This window comes from Protopterus annectens, chromosome 2.part0 (genome assembly GCF_019279795.1).
Source record: "Protopterus annectens isolate FY-2018-M chromosome 2.part0, PAN1.0, whole genome shotgun sequence".
Lineage (NCBI taxonomy): Eukaryota > Metazoa > Chordata > Ceratodontiformes > Protopteridae > Protopterus > Protopterus annectens.
In genome coordinates this window covers 707454003-707480910 of record NC_056728.1, presented here as the reverse complement: position 1 = coordinate 707480910, position 26908 = coordinate 707454003, and the positions used below count along the sequence as shown (strand labels likewise).

Genomic DNA, 26908 nt, shown 5'->3' with positions numbered 1-26908 from the left:
CTAAACCAACCCATTTAGTTTTCAACCTATCCCTTAAACTGAGATTAACTTCTTCCCTTCCAGAATTCTCTGTTAAAACATATACATTTAATCATTTCACCAACAACACTATAGAAATACGATTTCACCATATACATTTAATCATTTCACCAACAACACTATAGAAATATGATTTCACCAGCAAGTAAAAAAAGAAGCTAGTGTATACCTTCTCAATCTTTTAATAAAATCATGAATCTCCCAGTGTAAGCACAACACAGATAAAAACTTCTCTAGCGCCTCTGCTATTCCAGCCTTTACAGAGTATACTTTTTCTCTCATACCCTCCACTCTTAAATACTATTATTAGAAACAATCAATCAATTACATATGTAAAACACACAAATTAATTAAAGGGAACACTTCCAATGACACTCCCTATTTAACCCCCCCCCCCAGGGAATGGTATATTGAATTTTAAAATAAAAATAGATTCCATTTTCCACTATTTCTTTTTCATGTCTATATTACTTCCTTCCTTACCCTCTCCTAAAATTGTGGCTTTTAAACCTTGTGCATTACCATTATGATGTTCTTTAAAATGTCATGCCACTGGACTCTTCCCCCTTCCTTTCCCTATATCTCTAATATGTTCTTTCAACCTTTCTTTAAAACTTTTCTTACTTTCACCTATATACACTTTGTCACAGGGGTATTTCAGTCTATGTACTATTCCTATACTATCACATGAATAAATTCCACTCTGGAAAAACTTTTTGCAGTTGATTTTATCAAAGCCTTGTATGATATACTGACAGCAGTTACACTTTCCACATGGGAAAGTGCCCTGCGCGTCCAATTCTTGATTTCTTTTTTCTAAGGGTAATTGAAACCTGCCATGCATTATAAAATCTCTTTTGCTTCTACTCCTTTTATAGGAGAACTGAGGAAGCTTGTTTGCTCCTATTTTCAAATATTTACTTCTTTCCAAGATACCCCAATGGTATTTAACTATTTCTACCAGTGTTTCTGTAAAGATAGTATATTTTGTTACAAAAAATATTTTCTGCTCTTCCTGATTTGATGTTGCTTTTCTCTTTAAATTTATTTCACCTGTCTTATTTATTTATTTTCCTTTGACTCTTTCTACACTCTCTTCTACTAGTTTTTCGTTATAACCCCTATTAATAAACATTCTGACTGCCTTATTTATTTCATTTTCACATTCTTTTTTATCACTGCAAAGTCTTGTAATTCTAAGAAATTCTCCATAAGGGACTGATTTTATTGTATAGGAGGGTGACAACTCTCACCATGTAATATGTGATTTTTTTTTTTCTTCAAATTTCCTATGTATTCTAGTCTTGATTTTTTTTTTACTTGGTGGTGAAATCATAAACATTTAATCAGTTATAATAATACTGTCTGATATACATGTATATGACTTGTATATCTGTTTTCTGTCCAGCAGGGCACACTGTTAATGCATTCTTAACACAACTTTACAAATACATTTTAACACAAGCATCTGTACAAATCAGTGAGACAGTGAAATTGCATAAAATTCTTTATAAAACTCCAGCAAGCTATGCTGGCGTATGTCACAAATGCACTTCCCTATTGTCTCTGGTACAGATGGCACTACCTCATATCATCACACTGACCATCAAGTCTTCCCAATGGATTTGAAGCTTTTCATTCTGTAGTGGTGGGGATTCCCCAGAATCATCTAGTGTGAATTCTGTCTTTGGTGTGCGACCATCAGTTGATCAGAGAGTAGGGAGTTTGTGCTCTTTCTGGCAACCCAGATGTGAAAGGGTTTTGTGTATATGGGACCTAACCTGACTCACTGGTGGGAGGCTAGACTACCTGTATCTACTCAGGGACTGACAGTGCCCTCCCACTACAAGTATATTTTTCATTTCACTCACTGTTGAGGGTTACCTTCAGGCTGTAACTTGGTGAGCTGTATGCCTGCAACCCAGGATGCCTTTTAGTCTACCACCCCTCTGAGAGATTGTGACTGTACTTGTCCTTCTCACAGAGTCACCCAGGATGTGCCTGCCTGTCCTCTTCTGCCAGCATCATCATCATCAAGCATCTGAGCCATTATTTAAGCTTAGGTCATCAGGACCACAGTTTTTGCTTTATTGCCCTTCACCAGGTGCATTGGGCACAGTCATAGAACATTCTTACACGGCAGCCCTCCTAAATTTAACCTTGTCATGTTCTTCTTACCTTAAATGAACATGTTGTTTCTCAACTTCTCCCACAGTTCATCTGCAAACAATCAGAGTCTCAGAATTCAACACAATTGTTTGCTTTCTGACTATAACCAAGAATTGGTAAAAACAAATTTAAAGTAAAAGAGTGCTGTAGTAAGACAAGAGCACATGACAGGAAAAATAGTGATAGAGAGAGGTCTTACCCTGGCAATTCTCAGAAAGTAAACCTTGTCCTGTACTTGTTACTTAAGTAAAAATGACGTTTCTCATCTCCTCTCAGAGCTACTTCCTCAGTTCAGATATAGTTAACCCCGTTGTAGCCTAATAATGCAACATTATCTGTTTGTGTGCATTTGCTCACCATAAAAGTTTGACTGTGTTAGAAACCCTTTTTCAGTGGTGGCTGAAGGAGAAAAGCTCCAAAAATGCAACATTCAGTATACAATATACAGCTGAACAATTATACACATCAGAAACAAATACAGTATATATTTGCATGCCTACACTTACAAGATACACGGACATAATAATACATTGTATAATGCTTGTTCAGAGGTAGTAGTTGATTGCATAAGAGTATAGAACAACCGGCTCTCAGAAACACGACATGGCTGTAGGCCCCAGCACAGCACCACTACTGCTCTACTACAGTTTACCAGTATAATAAACCGACATAGAAGCAATGGTCTGCTTGTGTCCATGTTCTAAGACTTGTCAAAGGCATTTGATAATGTTGCAATGGTGGGTTCTGTTGTTTTCACTAGTAGTTAACTTTGCAGTTGTATTCTAGTTTTACAAGCTGGCGTTAATGTAAATTTCTGAAGATTGAGCAGCATATGAGTGTGTGGGAAGTTGCACTGCATTTGCAAACTTGGTCTGTCAAGCAGGATTTTGTCCTGTATAGAATGCCAAGTTTTTGGTTTGTTTTTTTGACTACCTGTTGGACGTAGAGGTCATGTTTTATATATTCATCAGAGATGACATCTTGGAATTTTTGCTCTGGAAACTGTTTCAATAGCGGTACCATCATAGGAAAGAAGTTTGAAGTTAGTTTTTAAATTGCAGTTTGATATGGGAGTAAACAACATCAGCCTATTTTTTTTTTTTTTTTTTTTAGTACAGGTTTGGATTGTATGAGCCACACTTCTGAAGGAGTGTTGGGAGATCTGATGCTCAGGGATTGTTTTGGTTGTGCAGATAAAAGTTGATTCATCAGCATACGATGAATATGAAGATTTATTGTTACTGTAAAATAATACATGTAGCTACTTTTTTCTTTATAGCACAAGAGAAAACATGAACTTGCACATCACTTGATTTTCTCCTTTGTTTGTGCAGTTGTCTGGCTGTGAATGACCTTTTGCGGGGAAGACAGTTGGATGAAATCATTGACCGGATTCCTGAAATATGGGAGACACTTTTCAGAGTGGTTGATGATATCAAGGTAAGTAAATCCTTAAAAAAATATATTACAGTCGATAGGAAGTGTGAGCTTCACTGTTTGTCTTGTTACTAGTATGTTTAATGTAATACTTCTACATCATTTAGAATTTGCAGTTACTTTTGACATGTGCGAAGTCAGGATTGAAAGTAATGAATGCTAAAACTTCATATTCAGGGATTAACTGCAGATGAAGTTGGAGTCAGAGCATCCTGTGTTCCTTTTTACTGTAATTTGCTATATTCTCAGTGAAGCTGGAATGGCACTGTCTGGCATTTAGCACTGAAGATTAAGACTGAGTTGTTAAGGAGCTTCTTCCAGTAGTCCAGCATTTGATTCCCTTAGTTTACATTTATCTATTCTGCAGCACGGAGTCAGTTAACCAAACAGTAGTCTGAGCAGTAGACAAAGTCTGCTAATCATGGCAGTGGTGTCCTAGACCACATTCATTGTTACTGCCTGTGAACCCCTGATTCCAGATTTTCCTACCCCTGATGACCATGCTATTGAGAAAGATGAAGAAAATACATATTTGGTGATTTTTTTACCAGGTGATTCCTAACTAGAGAGTTGTAGGCTTGTGAATTAAATCATTGTTACTTTTCAAGTCCACTTGTATGACCACTGGGCTTTTAAAAATCCTTCAGCTAGCACCTGTAATCTATGCAGAATAGGTCTTTTTGGCTTTGGATCAATAAATAAATGCAAATCCATTTTAATGGCCAGCTTAATTTCTTAAACAGTTCTAGTTTATGCTTGATAAAACTGTAGTCCCAGTTTTAGATGTAAATGCCCTGGTAAGATGTTCTGTGATAAATGACATGGTTGTAGCACTATAAACAGGATTTTTTCTTAAAATGCTATTTTTTTCCTTTTAAGTTTTAATACATCCTTTGGCCATGCTCGCTTTCAGGCATGGTTTAGGTAGATGTATGCATTTTCCGATACTTACTAGCTCTTAAAGGAAAAATGAACAGCTACAGAAGGTCTTGGAGTTAGCTTTGGTGACTGTATATTGATGTCAGTAAGTGGTTAATTTTTGAAATTATAAACAAAAATAAACATTATTGATCCTAAAATGAACCAGTGTTGCAAGTGACAACACCAAGTGCAACAAAAACAGATTTACAGTCTTTCAGTACTCAATTATTCTTCATTCTTGGTAAGTCGATATTTTCCAAAATACTTAACAACTATCTTGCATCCAGTTGAACTTTATTGGGAGGTAATATCATTTTTATTTTCTATGTGTTCTAAATACAAACAAGGTAGGTGAGTGCTGCAAATGATTTCTTAACATTGTCAAACTTTGTGTTTATTGTACCCACTTTTTACAGTTGTGCAGTCAATGATCCAATAGCTGTTTGTTTTCACCTCATTGGTCCATCACTCTCAGTCTGTGTATTTCATTGGAAGTACATAATGTGTAAGATGATAGGGTACTATGCCTGGGTACTGTGGAACTAAAGGTATTACTGCTTTAATAGATTAATAATAGAAATGGTGTGGTTTTATTGGATTAATGGACTAGGGTTTGTCGGTGGTTGAGTTGCTTTGTGTGTAGGTGGAGCTGCTTTGTGCGTAGGCCAGTACTAGGTGTGGAAGCAAATAAAATGGTAATAATAACTGATTGGTCCAGTGTTTGTTACTTGCAAGTAATTGGTCAAAGGGTTTGGGCGGGGACCTTAATGCTTCTTTTAAGGTACTGGGAAAAGAGCTGAATGATTGATGTGTGTTGTCTTGTTAGGTGTTGAGCGTGTGGCTTGATGACTATTAGCTAAATGGGTGGTGACATTTGACTATGTATTACGAGTGTGATTAGGTTGTTCTGACTGGATAATTGATGCTGGAGCAAGGGCTGTGAGGGGAGGGGACATGCGAGCAGGGAAATGGTGCGAATAACTCTAGTTGGACTTAGTTTGTATTGGATTACATAGAAACACATAGGGAGGCTTGTACACGGGGGGGTGGCATTGAGAACATGCCAAAATAAGTGATTGGTCGTCTTTGTCAGATGAATAGAGAGAGGAGGCGTGAGGGGCGCTTCTTTAGCCAGAGCGGGATAGGCTCAGAGGGTGCCACAATTCCTTTAGTTACTCCAGGGGTACTGGTGGAGGAATTCGATGTTGCTAAAATCAATAAAATTGGGGGTTATGGGGGAATAATTCAATGCTTTCCTTAAAAAATTAAATGTTAAACATTAAAAAATTAATTATGAACTGCTTTGTGCTAGCCTGTAACCGTTGAAGACAGATTCTAAGAATAAGTAAATCAAGATCATTAAACATGAGATCCCGCCATGTATTTTGTTAATGGTAGAGCTTGACCAAATCAGGGGATTTTGTCAAATAAAGCATTAAGTAATGGGACAAAGCTATAGTAGTTAAAGAGAGGTAAACAGAGTTAATAAAAAATATAAAAATTAAGAAAAGCTCAGCTGCATTCAAAACTATCAAACAATGTGAAATAACCAATTGACACTTCAAAATAACGAGGAAAGAATCGTAAAATTCAAATTAAATACTCATTCTTAGTACACGTTATGTGTGTCATTTATCAAGTATTGGTGCTCAAGTGAGGAATGTAATATGACTATGCTGGTATCAGTTGGTTAAAATACGTCAATTGGGCAAAGAATTCGCTATTGCACCAGGGTACAGTCTGTGCTGTTTGAACACTGAGTTAAAAAACATGCCTAAGTCTGGAGTTACTATTACCATATCTAGAGGCTATGGCAATGCCACCAGAGGGTGAAAACCTGCTCGCATGCATGCTGGTGAATGTTATTGCTTCTACCCTAGATTAATGGAAACAGTATGTAGATGCAGTGTGGTGAAAAATCAGTTATAATAAAATTACATAAAGAAAAAAGTTTAAACTCTCTAAGTTAAGGTTAAACATTTCCATGCTTACAAGTTCAAGTAGTTTTAATCAAATATAACAACTTAAAACATAGAATATAACAACTTAAAAACATAGAAAATAAATATAACAACTTAAAAACATAGAAAACGAGGGGGGGGTCTTATAACTTCTTTTTGAAATCATAATGAATGCAATATAATCAATAGTAAAAATAGTACTTGTGATCAAACTCAATGTCTAAGCACTTTCATCTTGTGGCTTCTTCAGACCTACCTGAAAGTACATTTGGAGTAATGTTCTGAGAAACATTTGTGTCGAAGGCTGGATTAAATAATAACTTAGTCTGGTTGATCTTAAGTAACCATGATTGAAACCAGATCCTAGATAATTAACATTAAATAGGAAAGAACGAAAACTTTGAGGAGTGAAACATACATGAAAATAAATGCTCAACTCAAACCATATTAAGCTGGAAAAAATGTGCAATAAAAACAGAATTACAATAGAAGTTCCTGAGCTGGTCCTTATTCTGTGTCCTGGAAAGAAAACATTAAATCTCTCACAACATTTGTTCTTTTTAGGATCAATAATGTTTGTTTTTGTTTTCATAAGCAACCGTATCAATATGATACAGGTAAGGAGAGCTTTAGGGTGCATTTCCCTGTTAGAAATTATTTTGCACTTATTTTGCACTTATTTAGCACTGAAATTATAAACAGTAAAAATATATAAAATAATGAACTCAAGCTTATACAAAGACCACATTAAAGGTTTAATTTAACTGCTTTTGTTTCACTTATAACTATTTACAGAGACTTCATCAGAAAGTCATGAAAAGCCTTCTGTAGCTGTGTGTGCTTTAACTAATCACAAGATAGTGCCTTATTACCCACTGTTGAAAAGCATCAAAATGGTATTTAAAATACATTAAAAAATTAAAAAATGGTGTTTAATAGGCAAACGTTATGGAACATATTTAAAACTGATGTAATTAACACCAGGTGAAAATGTGGTCTTTAAAATAGTTTGTCATTTGAATTCTCACTTCTGAGTAATTAAGAATATAATTACTTTTTATATTCTTACAATTTTAATAGTTATTCTGTTACCACTCTCTTTGAATAATGAGATATCTAAAACAAAAATAAAAAAGTTGTTCTAAACTTTTCTAAAAGGAAAATATAAAAGTATAGTGCAACTGTTTAAAAAATTCATAAATTGAATTAATTGTCTGAATCTTTCCAAATAAGGAAAATATCACTCATTAAGTGATGATAAAACTGTATATTTTTGTACATTCTTATACCATTTGGTGTTTTATGGAAAAAATTTCTTCCTAGTAGGTCATAAGTAAACTGGCCTAGCTAGCTAGGAGCTATTATAGGTTCATAGCTAAGCTCTAGGCCAGCTGCTGTTGAAGGCCATTTTAAGTCTAGCAAATTTCACTTTTGTTCTCAACTTAAGCTATCCCATTTGGTTAGAGAATGGCTTTACACATCCCATGGTCGATTATTATTACCCCTAATGAGAACAGTTGAGATCTTGCCATGGATAATTTGAGGGTACCCATACATGCCACCCCAATAGCTATACCAGTAACTTGTTGCCAATAAGTTTCTTTAAAAAACAAAAAAATATTCTTAAGAATCTTGTTCAAAATTTCCTCCAGAAGGCAAATGTCATATATACTGAATGTTTTAGCAGCATAAGAGAAAATTCATTCAACACCTTAACATTTATTGTAACAAAATGCTCCCTAGAATTCATTCATACATTTTTTAATTTATTCTAGAAATTGAAATAATCTTTAATATGCGATTCCTCTTGAAGTACAGTATGCTTTATTGTATGTTCTAAATAAACAGCATGCACTTTCATACTTCTAACCAGCTCCTGCCAGTATAGGTCTGAAGGGAGGATTGCTCATAAATTTATTTACTTTTGGAACTCCAAAGGTAATGCCCGTTTTCATGTCCTCTACCATTAAGTAAGAAGTTATAGCTTGGGAGATGATGTTCTCATTTTCAAATTCATGCAACCAGTAGTCATGTATACCTAAAGGATCTGTTAATATCACTTAAAAGTAAATGCTTTGTTTTAGACCATTTTGACTGTTTGGTAAAAATAACTTGACATTTACTTTTCCGGTAAGCACTTTCAATTTAGTCACTGCCCATACTACATTAGCATATCTATCAGGAACAAAAGTTAGACCTTTCAACAATTAATAACATTCATCAGCATTCAAAATATGTAGGGAAAATATATAAATTCAGTATTTAATATCTTTTGGCATAAGTCTTTTTCTGTTGCTGCTGTTTTTTTTCCCCCACAAACTATATTCAATTTAAATTTGTTGTTTTTCTTTGACCATGCTACAACTTCAAGCCAAGTTCTCCTGTCATTATTTGTACTTCTGAATAGCACTTAACTGGCTGATTGTATTTGCCTTTTCCCTTCTGTATAGAGTGTAGCTGTTGTTTGGTTGAAATTTTTGGACCTTATTGAAAACTCAAGCTTCCTGGTCTGCAGATGTTATCTCCTTGGCATCCATCTGTCCTGCATTTGTTGTTCTAAAAAAAAACTGTTGGCGTTTCATTTTGGAAGGCTGACCATTGCACACTTTCAAATAGAATTTGTACCCATCATGCTTCATTGTCTCTTATTCTATTGACAGTGGCAGTTTTGTTTTTTTGTACAGTAGCATTTGTGTACAACAGACCATTGTTCATCCAGACCTTAGACTTTTCATGTGGCCCTTGGTGGACAGCATAAAGCATCTAAGTTTCTAAGTTTGTAAGTTCCAAATATTTTTAGAATTTTTTTTTTGCCCAAGCTTTCTAGAATTCTATTATTACCAGAGCAGAGTGGGATTTGAAGCTTCAGCAGGCTTGCAGTGCAGTTTTAAGACTGCTGTATATTATTTTTCTAAGTACTACATGCAAACCAGGGTTTCTCACAGATACGGATAGCCAAAACAAACTTGAACTTGTATATTTAACACTCCATTAAAAGTGACACCAGACAAGACAAAAAATCTGAAATGTTGTGCAGATGCTAAGAATGATGCATTATTTTGCAAACTTTGTGCCTCATATTTCTGAGATGTTTGCTTCTGTGAAACCGTTTCAGCAAACCATAACTTGATAGTAATGCTGTGAGCTAGATTCTCATTTTGGAATGCACAAAAACTACTAGCACTTGCTCCAGTCTTAAAATACTGTGATGTGAACAAAACAGTGGTGTTGCAAATATATGCAAATCACAATGGTATAGGAACTGTGATTACACAAGGCAATAGATTTAAAAGACATTTGGCAATACAGAGTTTTGATGTGAGAGACTGCATGAACATGTGTGATAATATCCATGGTAAATAAGTTAAGGTGAAAACAGATCACGAATCCTTGCAAAATATATTCAAAACATCTTTGTGTAAGGCTCCACCAAGCTTGTGTAGAATGTTTCTTAATATCACTTAATCTACAGACTTAGGATATGAAGGTGAAATGGAGACCAGGCAAAGAACTACACATAGCAAATTTACTGAATCCAGCATATTTACCAGAGAAGTATGAATAAATTATAGAATAACTAATCTTTTGGGTAATTACACAGTTGCCAATGGCACAAGGGAAAAAAAAAGAAATTTCGAGATGTACTGATGCAGACTTAAGTATAGCTGTGGAAAGTTGTTATAATGAAAGTCTGGGCTAAACAAACATAATCAGTAAGAAAAGAAATTCGGTCTTACTTTTCTTTCAAGGAAGACATGTATTATACCCACGGCTTAATATTTAGAGGTGACAAAACAGAAGTACCCAGCCCAGAGAGTAAAGAAATAATTGAAGAGAAAATACGTGAATCACATCTAGGAAGTGTAAATTACAAAGAAAGAGGTTACTTTGCATTATACCTCAGTTCATAAAATGTCTGCTCATTGAACACAACCGCATTTACAGCACCTATAATTCTACAAATGTTTATATCCACTGTATATCTAGGTATAAGTTGAAATTCCTATGCCACATTTATTCACAGTATGTCTGTCCTACTTCTTTGTAAAGGACTGCAACCACTTTTGAAAATACATAGATATCTTCTATGCTGCTTGTGTTTTGTTTAATATTCTGATTTACTATACACCCCATATGCTTTGTTTTGTTGTTACTGTTAATGTTTATAGTCTGGGCTGAGCCTGGAGTTGGTGAGATTTACTAAATGAGGTTACGCTCACTACAGCAAGCATTCTCATAGCTATGCACAGGAAGTAACAGTGACTGGTCACCCACAGGAGCCTATTAGCTGAAACCAGCCCCCCCATTTACCTCAGACTACACTGTAACACGTAGGTAGTACATCAGTCAGAGACCTACAGAAAAAGAATAAAACTCTGTTTTAAAAACAATGCCTTACACTGACAGTAAGTATCCAAGTAAATTATCAGTTGTCTGCCCCACTAACCAAAATTAAAATAAGTGAATAAATATACATAGGAAAAATACAAGCCAAGTGATCAGAGGAAACGTAACATGCCTAGCCATATACATCATTAAGCAGACACACTTAAAAGTTCTTGCCACATTTACAAGCACTTAAATCAAGCAGGACTATACATGTTTTGCCCATGTAGTTCAACTCCGATGGCACAGTTATGCAAAACTTTTTTCTGCAGCCATGTTATAACAGTCAGATATTCATAGTAACATATTTGTTCCAGGTCAGAGAAGCAACATCTTTTATATATGTAGCTTATTATTCCAAGTTGCCTAAAGTCATTAAACTGACATACATGACTTGTATAAGTGTAATTAGTCCATTATTCTTGGATCAGTGAATAACTGATGTTGTCATGTTTGGCATTAAGTAGTTCACATTGCTCAAGTCTGGAATTCAGAAGATTAGTGCACGATTAGAAATTCCAACATGTAACATGTAATATCCAGTTGGGCAGCCGCGATGGTGCAGCGGTTAGCATTGCCACCTCACAGCAAGAGGTTCTCTGGTTCGATCCTCGGCTATGGTGCCTTCTGTGCGGAGTCTGCATGTTCTCCCTGTGGTTGTGTGGGTTTCCTCTGGGTGCTCCGATTTCCTCCCACATCCCAAAGACATGCTATAGGTAAATTGGACACACTAAATTGGCCCTAGTAGTGAGTGCGTGCATGTGTGCCTTCTGTGGAAGGTTGGGTGCCGGGCTGGCAACTTGACACCTTAAAACTCTACTGCCAATCATGAGCAGACAGGTGATCCACTGTGGCGACCCCTAACCGGGGAAAAGCCAAAAGAAGAACATCATGTAACATCCATTTGACACTCTCTCTAATGAACAACCTGAGAGAACTATGCAGACACAGAAAGTTGATGAGTTAGAAGCTGTAGCAAAACCTGCAAGGACTGTTATCTCAGTCTTCTGCAGTGTATGTTTACTCCTCTGCAGGGACTCAGAATGTCACCAGCTTAGCTGTGGTTCCCTTTATAAAAGGGACTAAGTGCAATGCTCAGAACCACAAATATGTAATTATGATTGCAGGGAAATCTGTACCATGTCCATAATTGCTGTATCTCAGATTATTCCATCTTCTCTGACATACAGCAGTCTTACAGTTAGTATGTACAAGTAGCATGGGTATGGAAGGTATGGGGGATGGGGTTATTTCTCCCTAAAAAATGCTTTTAATGTTTAACAGTGAGTTTTATGCTGTGCTGATATTTTAACTCATTACAACCTAGTGACATATCCAAATGTTTCTGCAGTTACATCCTAATGACGCCTCTAGGTGTCGAATATTGGTTGTTCATATTTGCATTAATCATTCCAGTACCATGCTACATAAATGGTATTAGTTTTGTCTTAAAATTTAAGCAATGCCAAACACAACTGTATTGATATTTGACCTCTGTCTAGTGCAGCTAGAGAAATATTAAATTATTATTGGTATACTATTTAATTGTATTGTAATAATTTTCATATTTCTCTAAATATCGCAACAGTCAAGTGACACAGAACTCATATGCCAGCTCATAAATGTATGAGAAAAATGCTGGGGACACAGTGTGTGTGTGTGTGTGTGTGTGTGTGTGTGTGTGTGTGTGTGTGTGTGTGTATTGCTTGAATGGTTACTGAGATATTGTAAGCTGTTTATGCACATTACAAAATTCATATTTACTGTGGTTATTGTGGCTTATAAAATCCAGTTTAAGACCTAAAATTGAATGAATGTATCCACTGCAAATGTTACTTTGTACTGAATAGTTTGCCATGTACAATTTCATAGCATCACTTATGATTTGATTGAACTGTGAGGAGATAATTTCATTTTTTTAAAGGCTCAGGCCACACCCATTAGAAGTTAAACTACAACTCAAAAGAGCCCCATTGAAGGGAATTAGTTAAGCTCACACTTCATTTCTTGCAGTTCAGGACTACCATTGTTGAGTCCTCAAATTCAAGTAGGTTGTACCTGAACTGTTCATGAGCAGAAGATGTTTTGAAAACAGATCAACTTTTCACGAGCAGAAGATGTTTTGAAAACAGATTTCCCACTTCAGTTAAATTGCTGATGCCTGAAAATCGATATAAAGTGCTAATGCCTGAAAATTGACATAAAGTTAAAGGAGCTCTGGGAGGAAGTCACAGAGGCCAAAATACTCTTATCTAACATTAACTGCAAAAGTCTAACATATTTATTTATTTGTTTTTTTAGTTGGTTAACCTGGGGGAGGGGGTGCTGATCTACGTAGTACTTTTTCAGACTCAGCCAGAAAGCACTGTCCAGTTAAGTGATTTTGCTCAGTCACACAGAATTAAGCAAATGGAGGCTGAGGGAATCAAACTCTGTACCTCAAGAAGTAGACCATTAACAGTTCATAGCCTTAATCCCCTGCGCCAAATGCCAGACTATTTCTAGTTTGAAGATAAAATAAGAATCCAAAAGCCATGGGAAGGACCATAGCCTGAAGGTGTAGTATTTAGTAAACCATCCAAATCATGGCCCTTTGTAGTTCATGGAGAATATGGTAAGCTCTGTGGGAGAATTCATAGCTATTTGTACAAGATAAGGATGTCAAAGTCAAGTTTCAGAAAGATGAGTGACCAGAAGTGTCAGTCTGTCCTTTTGCAAGGAAGTAAGAGACTGTAATAATCAGGAGTTACAGGGAGAAAGAGAAAGCCACCCAACATTGCGTCTCCTGATGAAGCTGCAGGTTAGCAAGAACATGTAGATGTACAGTATAAATAGTGTTGTCAAGGTCTCCAAATGAGGAAGACCACTTGGGGGGGGGGGGGCAGGTATGCAGAATGTTCCAGGGTTAAAAAGGATTCTGAAGTCTGAAGAGAAGTTTAATTTTTAAAACTTTACTTTTGAATGTGTAAAAAAAAAAAAAAATTTGATGCATGTAGCCCATGACATGCTCAGTATAGTGTTAAAGTTAGAGTTAAGTGATTGGTATAACGTAATGCAATGTGTGCTGTTTTGCCCCTTAATGGGTCATATAATTTTACATGCTAATGAGCTAACTGAAGTGATTAACTTGTCATGTAGTGCACAGGCATTGGAGAAATCAGTCTAAAAATACACCTCTAGGAAGTTCATCCGTATTTGCTGTGTCTGTATGTTGTTTAAGTCTTTTGACATGACACTTTTCATTACTTTTCACCCTGTAAATGTTTTTCTATACATATTATTTTGTTAGAATAAGCTAGCTGTATGTTGCATCCACACTGTAAAATACTACTGTACCTGAAGTTGCTATTATTTGTTGATGTGTTTTCATTTCTCTTTCTTATGTGCTACTTTATAATTGCTATGCTGCTATATAACAATTGTATTCTTCACCTTAAATTAGTACTGTACCTGAAGTTGCTAATATTTTAATTTATGTGTACCTGAAGTTGCTAATATTTTTGTTTATGTGGAGCTCATCTCCCCGGGCCTCTATTGAAAATGGACATGTATCCAGTTAGACTAGCCCGGTCAACAAATGTAAAATAAAATAAATAAGTAAATAAAATAACGTTAATTATTTTTGTGTTTTGCAACCAGACAGCAGGTGCATTGCATTGTATAGGACCTTAGGCTCTTATGGCTATATCTGATAATCAAAAAGTCAACGTAAACTTTGTCATTCAGAAATCACACAAGTGCAAAAACTGAATGAAATTCTGTGTCTCTGGACTCGATGTGCAAACAACATATAGACTATTTTCACAGACTTTTACACATATAACACCTAGCTGTTACCTCACAGACATGCAGTTAGACTAATATTGCACATAAGAAACTCATTTTAACACCTTTCGAACTGAACACTTATTTGCATGAGACTTTAGTATTGCACAGGTACTTGGTTAAGACATTGCACTGATCCTTGCACAGAAAGAGACATTTTCCAGGTTAAGTGATATCCTGAGAGCAGCAGTACTTATTGATTCATTGTTTTGATATCTTGTTACCTAAATTATCATGGTTGATTTGGTGCTACTTCCCCCTTTTACTTTAAAAACAAATGTACTGTGACCAAGAAAAATTACTTTGTGTCACAATATACATTCAGTCTCATCATTTTGTGTAATTGAACAGCACTCCTCATAACAGACTGTTGCACGTTTTTTTTTGTAAATGGCGAGCAAGCTTTTTATAACCGTGTAGAAAATCTGTAGGTTACAAGGACTGGTTCATTCAAATTTAGCATTTTTGAGCTACCTTGTACATAGCATAGTTGCTAAATTGTTTCTGCTTTTATTTAACAGGAGTCTGTACGTAAAGCAGCAGATCAGGCACTAAAGACTCTAAGCAAGGTAAGTGTAATTAAAATTGTAATCAGATTGACTGATTTGCTTTTAACAACACTGCTAACCTCACTTTTATACTTCCTCATATAGGCCTATATGTTCATTTTGGCAGATGGATCCTGTCCCTACAGGGAAGGTTTCCTTTTCCAGCACTACCTTTCATCAGGTCACCTTGCCCAAGAAGGCAAGAGCTGGAGAGGGGATGTCATATTGGCTAAAAGAAAAAAGATAAGTATTAAAGGAACAGCAAGGAAAATGTTCTTGGAAGAGAACAAACTGTTCTGCTCCAGGAGGCACGAGCGGCCTTAGGTCAACTGGTGCCCTAGGCAAAAGGGCTCCACGGCATCCCCCACCACACCACCCGGTGCCCTCATCCTGGTCTACCTACACCAAATAAGTACTGGAAAAGCGCCCCTACTACAGCGATGCCCTAGGCAGCCACCTAGTTGGCCTATGCCTAAGGCGGCTATGCCAGGAGGGCTGAACATTAGATACATGGTGAATATGTGTTAAAGGAACAGAAAGAAAAATGCTCTTGGAAGAAAATGAGCTGTTCTGCTCCAGGAGGGCTGAACATTGCAGCAACACTGTGAATGTTCAGGCATTCTCCTCTATGTGTGACATTTATATAATTTACATTTTGGTGACCAGCTGAGCAGTGTCCATTCTCAGAAGGCCTGGGGAGGCACACATGTTCTTGGAAGGGACTGAACTGTTCTGTTCCAGGATGGCTGAATATTGCAGATACACGGTGAATATGTATTAAAGGAACAGAAAGGAAAATGCTCTTGGAAGAAAATGAGCTGTTCTGCTCCAGGAGGGCTGAACATTGCAGCAACACTGTGAATGTTCAGGCATTCTCCTCTATGTGTGACATTTATATAATTTACATTTTGGTGACCAGCTGAGCAGTGTCCATTCTCAGAAGGCCTGGGGAGGCACACAAATGCAAGTTATGAAATACATAGAAAGAAGGCAAATGCAACATAAGGAAATCAAAAGGAATCGAAAATGAATACATTGGATAAGACTGAATTAATAGGAGTTGAAAGTCGGAAGAGAGAGAGACTGCGAAGCAATGTAGCTTGCAGTATTGAGTGAAAGTAAAAGCAGAGAATGAATAGTAAATAAGTGAAAGTGTAGGCAGAGTTTTGAGAGGAATGAGAAAGTTTGTGATAAGAAAAATTGAGTTTGGAAAGTATGGCTATAGCATCTTAGTCAAGTGCTAGGACAGTTTGTACAGTTCAGATTTGCAGTGTAACAAAATTTACTTGATTGTTTGAAAGGTTTAAAATTTATTGTGAGGTGAATGTATAAAGGAAGTGAATTCTAAATATTGGGTAGGAAGTTCGTGAGAGTTATACATCTGGTTTGACCATTCCTGTAGCTGATCCCTGCTCACCATTGAAAGCAGTCTGCAGAAATGTAAGAACTTTACCCTCCAATTTCCACTAGAGGGTGTCTGCACTGCAGTTGATACATCAACCACATGAGGACGCAGAGTTAGTATCAACCATAAGAAACACCCCTCCAATGCAGTTTCCTGCTGTGTCTTTGTTATTTACAAAAACTCAGATCTCCTGCATCTTTTTTCTTCAGTCTTTCTGCCGCTACGTGCCCGAAGCAGAAGCAGTTCGCAAGTGCCGGCTGGCCAACTCCTGAGATTTACGCAGTATTCAGTCAAGTCCTCTTGTTAAGTACTCGCTAGAAACTTTTCTGCCTCTGTAATCGGCGTCAGACAAAGTTAATAATTGCATTTCTGTGGGAAGCAAATAACAAGATAAGTGATTTCCACTCTTTCTATACCTTGCTTAGGCCCAGACCACAACGCCTCTCGCCTGCCGCTTTTAAAGCAGATTCAACAAGCGACTATTGGGCAATCGGGCGGAGTTCACCCTTCATTATTTTGGCAGTCACAACAGGACTCATTCAGAAATGTCAAGGAACCTACCATAACAAAGAAATCAAATATCCTTCAAAGAATCCAGCCAGCGAAGACAACCACCAGAGTGACTAAACAAAAGGAACTTCATGAGGCAACTACCCTTGAAAAGCTGATTGAATTATGGACTTCTCCAAGAAATGGCACACTAAGAAAATTAAGTCCACTGTTCCCCAAGTTAAAAACAAGCCAGATTTTGTCAGATCCAGAAAATTTTCAGACCTACATCCACCAAATAATCCCTTGGCCAGACATACCTTCCGCTACCCAAATCATAAAAGCAGACAACAATCTTTGATCAGACCACTGGACGCCAACTACAACCAATGGCACTTCCGGCAGCACACCTTAGCACAAAACCCAAACACGCTGATTAATCAAGCTCTCCCAGGACAGGGCATCTTGACAAAATCAACCATGAATGGACTTTCCGATAAAAAAGGGCCGGGTAAAAACCAAATTACGTGAATTTACAAGGATCTCCCAAGTCACCTCCATTTGCACATACAGACCTCCTTTTTTATCAAAAGCTCGCAAAACTCCCGTAGACAAACGCGACCTAATTTGAATCAGGTCTACGCGATACATCAGCGCTTACTAAATCGTATGAAAACTATTTCAAAAAAATTTCTAAATAAATATGAGGGAATTATAATATCAATGTGATTCTGTAAACGGGCCATCCTGTACTCTACATAATAGTAATTAAAATTTCTCACATGTGTCCATTGAAATCAAACAGGCGTATAAGATAGTGATGCGGGGGAAAAAAAAAAAATTCAACAAGGGTTTAATTAATTCAGGAAAAACAGAAAGGAAAATGTTCTTGGAAGAGAATGAACTGTCCTGCTCCAGGAGGGCTGAACATTGCAGCAACACAGAATATTCAGGCATTCTCCTCTGTGTGTGACATTTATATAATTTACATTTTGGTGACCAGCTGAGTAGTGTCCATTCTCAGAAGGCCTGGGGAAGCACACAAATGCAAGTTATGAAATACATAGAAAGAAGGCAAATGCAATATAAGGAAATCAAAAGGAATCGAAAATGAATACATTGGATAAGACTGAATTAATAGGAGTTGAAAGTCGGAAGAGAGAGAGAGACTGCAAAGCAATGTAGCTTGCAGTATTGAGTGAAAGTAAAAGTAGAGAATGAATAGTAAATAAGTGAAAGTGTAGGCCGAGTTTTGAGAGTAATGAGAAAGTTTGTGATGAGAAAAATTTAGTTTTGGAAAGTATGGCTATAGCATCTTAGTCAAGTGCTAGGACAGTTTGTACAGTTCAGGTGTTCATCGTGCATACAGCTGCAGTCATTACAGATGGGTTATCCTGCCTTCAGGCGGGTCCTCAGTTGGCCGAATTCCAAAGTCTAGGTCCGGCGTCAGTTGTCGTCGCTTCTTCCCTGACGTCAGTGCGGCAGGGGTATAAAAGAGGCAGCCGACGCCATTTTCTTCAGTCTTTCTTGCCGCGCGGTGCCCGAAGCAGAAGCAAGTGCCGGTTGGCCAACTCCTGAGATTTACGAAAGTATTCAGCCGAAGTCCTCTTTAAAGCTAAGTACCCCGTTGGGGAAACTTTTTTTCTTCAGTCTTTCTTGCCGCGCGGTGCCCGAAGCAGAAGCAGTTCGCAAGTGCCGGTTGGCCAACTCCTGAGATTTACGAAAGTATTCAGCCGAAGTCCTCTTTAAAGCTAAGTACCCCGTTGGGGAAACTTTTCTTGCCTCAGACCGATGTCAGACAAAGTTAATAATTGCATTTCTTGTGGGAAGCAAATACCGCATAAGGATTTCCACTCTTTCTCTATACCTTGCTTAGGCCCAGACCACAACGTCTCGGCCTGCCGTTTTTGTGCTAGATTCAACAAGCGCACTATTAAGCACCGGGCGGAGTTCACCCTTCATTATTTTGGCAAAAAATTTAATTATATCATGTCGTCGGATACTCCGACTCCAGTTTGAGCAAAAGGCGCAAAGATAAGGACCGACATCCGAGGTCCGCACTGAGTACTGAGACCACGCTTAGGCCGACTACCGGTTCTCCGGTTCTCAGCGAGGTGCCTACGCAGCCCCTGAGTACCGATGAGACTACATTACCGGTGACTTCAGTACCCGAGGTCGCAGGTTCCTTGGTCCCCATTCCTACTGCAGATACCGACGCCACTCTTGGCGGGGAAACTCAGAATTTAGTCAGGCCTGCCATTTCTGAAGGTGTCTTCAGGCCTTCCACCTTCTCTATTAAATCCTTCACTAAATCTAAAGCAGCCATGAAAACTAAAAAAACAGGGTCCTCAGACCTCCTCTCAAGGCCCCATGCCTAAATAGCAGATGCTTAAAATGGCTGAGGATTTGATTACTCTCATCAGGGGTTCTCAACCCCCCTCTGACAAAAGACCCAGACTAGAGGAAGACTACCCTTCCTCAGACCAGGCTTCTATTACCTCAGAACACTCTGAGGACCAGGATTACGCCTATTCCCTTCAAGACTCTGATGCTGAGGAGTCTATTCCCTCGGTCTCCCCCCTGAGGACTACTCTTTTGGGGAAACCCTACATACATTGAGGGAACACTTTCACTGGGAAGGCCAAGATTACTCAGATTCCAAGACTAGGATCAGGGAATTTCTACTGCTCCCCCAGCATAGGCCCCTGGCTATCCCTCCTGTTTTAGATATTTTGGATGATGTGTACACAGAAGCCAGCCTTAATCCAGATTCTTTGCCTCCAGCCCCTGTTAAACCAGACAGGTATTACCGGGTTCCTGATTCTCACAAGTTCCTTTATAAAAGCCATACTGGTGACCCAGAAACTATTTCACAGGGTCCCAAGGAAATTAAGGCCTCTACTGCTAAAAACCCTTTACCTTCAGAGAGAGATTCCAGAGCTTTAGAAAGGTGGGGGAAAAAGGTGTATACCTCTGCTACTTTAACCATGAGGGCATTAAACTGTCAATTCCATACGTTAAAGTACCAACAGTTTTTGTTATCTCAGTTGAAAAGCAAAATGACACAAACAGAACAACCAGATTTGAAAGAGTTGCAGGATTTGTTGCATGGTGCAGAGCAAGTGGGTAAACATACCTTACAGTGTGGTTTTGATGCTTTAGAGGCCTCATGTAGAGCTGCAGTTACGGGGTCTGTTACATGTAGACATGCTTGGCTCAAAGAGGAAACCTTACCAGATCATGTCGAAGCAAAATTATTAGATGCACCACTTCAAAAAGATGTATTGTTTGGTGTTAAAGCTGAAGAGGTACTAAAGAAAATGGAGGAAAAAGCGAAATCAATGCAAACAGTGAAAGATTTCCTGCAGGTACAACCTCCACGCTTCAGCAGAAACTGGCCTTCAAAAAATTGGTCCTTTCCAGCCACGGACAGACCTCAAAGGGGCAGATACAGACGCCCAAGGGGTAGAGGGCAACCTCAAGGATCTTACAGAGCAAGACAGTGGCAAGCACCAACCCCAAGAGGTGGAGAAGATCGATCACAGTCATTTAAAAAATAGACACAATGACTTCCCCCTATACCTGCCAAGCAAAGCTTTAATGGCAGCACCTTTGGGCGGAAAACTGGCATTATTTTCAAAAAATTGGCATATTGTTACAAAAGACAAATGGATTCTGGACATTATAGACAGAGGCTACAGGTTCCACTTTCACACCCTTCCAAAAATGAGAGGCATGCCAAACCTGCCACAAAATCAAAGGGCAGAGGCACAAAGACAAATTGCCGCTCTCATGGATATGAAAGCGATTCAAGAGGTACCTGCAAAAGAACAAGGTCGAGGTTTTTATTCCAGACTATTCCTGGTACCAAGGAAAGACAAAGATTGGAGACTTATCTTAGACCTATCCATCCTAAACACATATCTACAGGTGCCAAAATTCAAGATGCTCACATTACAGCAGCTTCTTCCCATGCTGGGCAAGGAGTCTTGGCTGGTAACATTGGACCTCAAGGAGGCATACCTGCATGTCCCTATCAGACAAGATTGCAGAAGATACCTCAGATTTCTTGCAGGTTCAACCCATTACCAATTCTCTGCATTGCCCTTTGGCTTATCTACTGCGCCCAGAGTGTTTACGAAATGCCTGGCATCAGTAATCGCCTTCTGCAGACTACAAGGAATACAAATCTACCCATATCTGGATGACTGCCTGATCCAAGCAGATAGCAAGGACATTCTATTGCAGCATCTGGCATTTGTGATAAAACTGTTAAACTTCGTGGGATACACAGTGAACAAAAAGAAATCAAAACTAATACCTTCTCAACAGATAATTTTCCTGGGTGCCAGCTTGAATACAACCACCCAGATGGCCTACCTCACGCCAGACAAACAAGGGCAACTGTCTCAATACTTTAGCAAAATGGCAACTTTCACCAGGCTAACTGCAAGGAAAGTCCTGCAGGCTCTGGGATTCATGACATCTTGCATCCTACTAATCCCATGTGCAAAGCTGCATATGAGGAAACTTCAATGGTACCTAAAAAACGTATGATCTCAACACAGCCACAGCTTGGAAACAATTATACCACTCATTCCATGCCTTCAAAAGGAATTTTTGTGGTGGGCTCAAGCATGCCAAAGAAACACAGGTCTCCCTTTCTGTGTACCTCAAGCAACTCAAATCATCACAACAGACGCCTCAGACTACGCCTGGGGAGCACACATGGCAGATCAGTGCATTCAGGGAAAATGGTCCCAAAAAGAGAATCACCTACACATCAACCAAAAGGAGATGCTAGCTGTGCAAAATGCTCTTATGACCTTCACAGACCTACTGCATCCAGGCCAGTTATTGATAAGGACAGACAACACCACAGTCATGTGGTACATAAACAAACAGGGGGGAACTCATTCATACCCCCTGTGCAGGCAAGCCATGACCCTATGGAACACAGCACTGGAATTGCAAATTCAACTACAGGCACAATTCCTGCCAGGGAAGGAAAACACACTGGCAGACAACCTAAGCAGAAATATGACTGATCCACACAAATGGAAATTGCATCCTCAAGTTTTCACAAAGATAACGCAGGCATGGGGACAGCCAGACATAGATCTATTTGCTACCCACAGAAATTACCAGTTGAAAAAATTTTGTTCAAGGACCTATCATCCACAGGCCTGGAAAGTGGACGCACTCTCTTTCATTTGGACAACATTGACAGTTTATGCCTTCCTGCCTCTTCCTCTACTGACCAAAGTTCTATTAAAAGCCAGAGCAGAGAGACCGCAAATTATTCTCATTGCTCCAGACTGGCCAAGACAACACTGGTATCCGCTCCTAAACAGCCTGACACACTCCCCATCATGGATCCTACCTCTAGTCCCTCTTCTGTTGTCCCAGGACAACTACAAAACTCTTCACAGCCAGCTCAAAACCCTAAATCTAGCTGCATGGAGAATTCCTTAATTTCCCAACAGACTCTCCTCTCCAAGGAGGTGCAGGATGTCATCTTGGAGGCCAGAAGACCTTCTACTAGAAAAGCCTACTCGGCCAAATGGAAACGATTTTGTTCCTGGAATCAAGAAAAGGGCCAGAATCCTTGGGTAATAAATATACCTCAAATTTTACAGTACCTAGCCGAGATGTTGAACAATGGACTTTCCTTCTCCTCCATCAAGATCCACGCTTCAGCCATTTCTGCACAATACAACACAGACCCTCCTTTATTCTCACATCCTGACAAATGGTCTCTGCTGCCTCTTTTATAAACCTGCCGCACTGACGTCAGGGAAGAAGCGTCGACAACCGACGCCGGACCTAGACTTTGGAATTTGGCCGACCGAGGATCCGCCTGACGGCAGGATAACCCATCTGTAATGACTGCAGCTGTATGAGCACTCGAACATCTACGTTTATGGTAGGTACAAAACTGACTATTTGCAGTGTAACAAAATTTACGGATTGAAAGGTTTAATATTTATTGTGAGGTGAATGTATAAAGGAAGTGAATTCTAAATATTGGGTAGGAAGTTCGTGAGAGTTATACATCTGGTTTGACCATTCCTGTAGCTGATCCCTGCTCACCATTGAAAATAGTCTGCAGAAATGTAAGAACTTTACCCTCCAAATTCCACTAGAGGGTGTCTTCACTGCAGTTGATACATCAACCACATGAGGACGCAGAGTTAGTATCAACCATAAGAAACACCCCTCCAGTGCCGTTTCCTGCTGTGTCTTTGTTATTTACAAAAACCCAGATCTCCTGCATCATATTCAGGGTTGCAGCCTTCTGTGCAGTGAAGCTAGGTCAAAAGTATAAGATAGTGATATTAAGTGCTAAACATGTTGTATTCTGTAAGATAGTGATAAGTGCTAAACATGTTGTATTCTGTTTCTTTCTGTGTTTTTATGCAGTTGGTTACTTTTTCCATGATAATTTCCATCACATTTTAGTTTTATTCTTACCCCTTCTGTTTCTTTCTTTCTTTGTATAGTACTTCTGAATGTTTTTCTACAGTGAAGAAATGATTTTGTAGCAAAAAATATATAGATACAGAAAATAAGGGTCTAATTAACACATAAGTGAATAAATATAGCAAAAACAGGTGGCTGTAGAGAGCCCAACCAAGATGGCTGCCTAAGTTCAAAGCTTTGTGCAGAGCCTACAGAAATTTGGCTATAAATAATGTTCCCACTCTGAAAAAAATAACCTGGAACGAAAAATGAGTGAGCAAGAACAAAAGGAAAAACACATGGCTGCTTTTAAAGCTGAAAATAAACAGCAGTAGTTGAGCATTTTCTTTGAAAAGATGATATTAGTGACCAGGATGTGAGCTCATTGAGACCAACAGTAGAATAACATCAAAGAACAAGTGGAAAGACTACAAAGAAAAGGGCAGGATCTGGAGGATGATAAAGCTCATAGTTAGCACTGAGCTTCAGGAATAGGTCTATAGAATAGAAGTAGTAGCAGAAATAATAAAGCAGGGAGAAAAGATGGATAATCATGAAAATGAATCAAGGAGCAACATCAGTATAACTGGAATATGAGAGGATGGGAGACGGTGAACTGGAGCAGTATATAATGCATCTGTTAGAGGAGATATTCATGCTACCAGGAAATCAAGAGACACTAATACAGACAATGCACAGGATGGGATGGCATCAAGTAGCAAATGAAAGCAGATCCACTTGTGTTTGGCATGCTTCCATTCCTTTGTTGTGAACAATTAAAATAAAATAATAAGGCAAGCAAAAAGACTTAGCTGTCCCATTTGCAGTGATTTCATAAAATTGGTTGAGGATTAATCAGAAGCACTCTGTAGGGTAAGAAAATTGTGCTACATGTATTAAGTAAGGTAAATATGAATGGAACAGCAGCATGGTTGAAATATCCTGTAATTCTGGAATTACAGTAGGAAGGGTTATGGTACATGCTACGCAGTATGGAAGATGTTTAAAAGTTTAAACAAAATTATCATAGCTGAACAACGTAGGTAGTAAAAATCTGAATTGCCTAGCAGTAGAGATAAAAGCAATATATTTTTGTAACTACTTAATGATGTACAATAAACTGATGTAAATATAATTTTAATATCCAAGTCCAAGAAGAAATAACTAATCATTGCTGATGTAACAGCTGAGGGCATAATGAAAAATGTATGCGAGGAAATAGGAAAAGTAATGTAAAAAAAATAACACAGATAAATGTTAATGGGAATGTAGTGATATAAAAAGATTGTGTGACATAAGTGCAATGCTGTAGTATGGAGGACAGCTAGAAGGGAGTAAATAGGCCTTAAAAAGCCCATGCCCAGAGAATACTTTTGCTCCTACATTTTGTAGGGGACTTCAGTCACAGTGAAAATGATAAAATGCGGAATAGGTAGATGATCTGGCATGGAAGGGTTGCAGATGCATACAATAGGAAACATATACACTAAACAGGGCTGAAGAAGGATTCCACAAGTATTTTTTTAACTGTTCTAACCAGGAAAAGATAAGAATAAATGGATTGGAAGTAATAGAGAGCAGGACTACAGTGTCACCAGAGAACAGTAAAAAGAGAGGTTGTACAGAAGGAGGGAATATAAAATAGGTTCATAGATTAGTACTAGGCTAACTACCCTTGTGAGCTATTTTAAGCCTAGCCAGTTATCCCTTGTGAGACTCAAACCCTACACTTTGTGTTTGTAAGGCAAACACCTTAACGATTAGGCCAACCTCCCACCCCATGACACAGAAACTAGACAAAGGAATGAAAGATGGAGAGTGGCTGGATGTATTTTGAGAAAGGTATCCATCCAAGATTGAATACACCTTCAGACAAAACATTTTGAAACATTTAAGCACATTAGACAAGTTCTTGTGGAAGGACAACTTTATGGAAGAGATTCAAATACAACAGGGATGCATATTCAGTCATACAGCAGTGAGATATATGTTAAGAGCACAGGAACAGAAAATGAGGAGGGGTAGAGGTTGGCTAACTGTCAGTGGAATAAAAAAGAGAACAAGGAAACACTGCAAGGACTACAAATGAAGTCAGTACAGGGCAATATAAATGACTGGGACAAACTGGAAGAACACTGGTAGGATGGGTTCAAAGTCACTGTCAGGAGAAAATGGATGAGAGAAGAAGGAAAGAAGAAAGAAGGGACTGAGGAGCTAGAGATAGAGCTGGACGTGGTACAGAAGAAAAACAGAAGAAACTGTATTAGAAGACAGGGTTATACGTTGCTGAAAAAGAGGAATGAGCAATAAGAATGGAATTGGAGAGTAAAATTATTACATAGCAAAAAAGTTAAACAGTGGTACTGGAGGGGCTACTGGTGGATAGTGGGGGAAGAATGAGGGAAACAGCTTGCAAAGAAACAGGAAGAAGTAGGGAGAGAGAGGTACAGATGATAAGGGCAGGAGATGAAGAATATGTAGAAGAAGATGAACTAATCATGGAAAGATACAAGGACTATGATAGAGAAATTTACAAACAGCAGGCAGGGAGTAAGGCTCAGAATGGAACTGGGGAAAGCATATTGGGGGATGTATACTGGAGGATGAAGAAAAAGACGAGCTGAATTCATAGCAAGAAGGAATGAGATAAAGAATGCAATATGTAAGATGAAGGAGAGTAAAGCTGGAGGGCCAGATGGATTCCTTCTAGAATTCTGCAAATGGAAAGGGGGGGTTGACTGTGTGCAAGTAATATGTAAGATCTTAGAAAAGTACAGAATAATACAGGATTCTGGCAAATCATCTGAAAGTACAAAAAGGGCCAGGATAAACTTTGATACCTAAAGGGGCAGGAGAAAGGATAGAAGTGAGAAATTAGAGGCCTGTTTCTGATTAATGTAGACATCACGATTTTTTGCAAAGACATTGGCTAGAAAACCGGATGAAGTATTTCCATTAAAATAATACAAGCAGGGCATAACAGCTTTGTGAATGGAAGCAAGGCGGAACAAAATGGTGGTTTCTGCTGGAATTTATCCACAGGGAGGAGCAAAAGCAGGTAGAGAGAGGTGGGATTGTGATCTTCGACCAGCAGGAGGCCTTTGATATGGTGAGGTAGGATTTCCCGTGGGTGACACTACAGCAAAGGTAGGTAGTGGAAACATTTATATGTTGAATACAGGCCATTTGACAAGACCTACTTTAAATACTCATAAGGAGATAAGGAAAGAGAGAGGGATCAAACAAGGGTGACCACAATCCTCAGG

General features: G+C 38.5%; 1 protein-coding gene across 1 annotated transcript in view; it reads left to right on the top strand.

The window, feature by feature from the left end:
- Positions 1-26908, top strand: part of ECPAS (Ecm29 proteasome adaptor and scaffold) — a 2158898-nt gene that overhangs the window by 1403230 nt on the left and 728760 nt on the right. Inside the window, exons 32-33 of the mRNA XM_044061033.1 lie at positions 3543-3648; positions 15260-15307. Coding sequence (XP_043916968.1) covers positions 3543-3648; positions 15260-15307 — 154 coding nt within the window. The remainder of the gene's footprint in view (positions 1-3542; positions 3649-15259; positions 15308-26908) is intronic.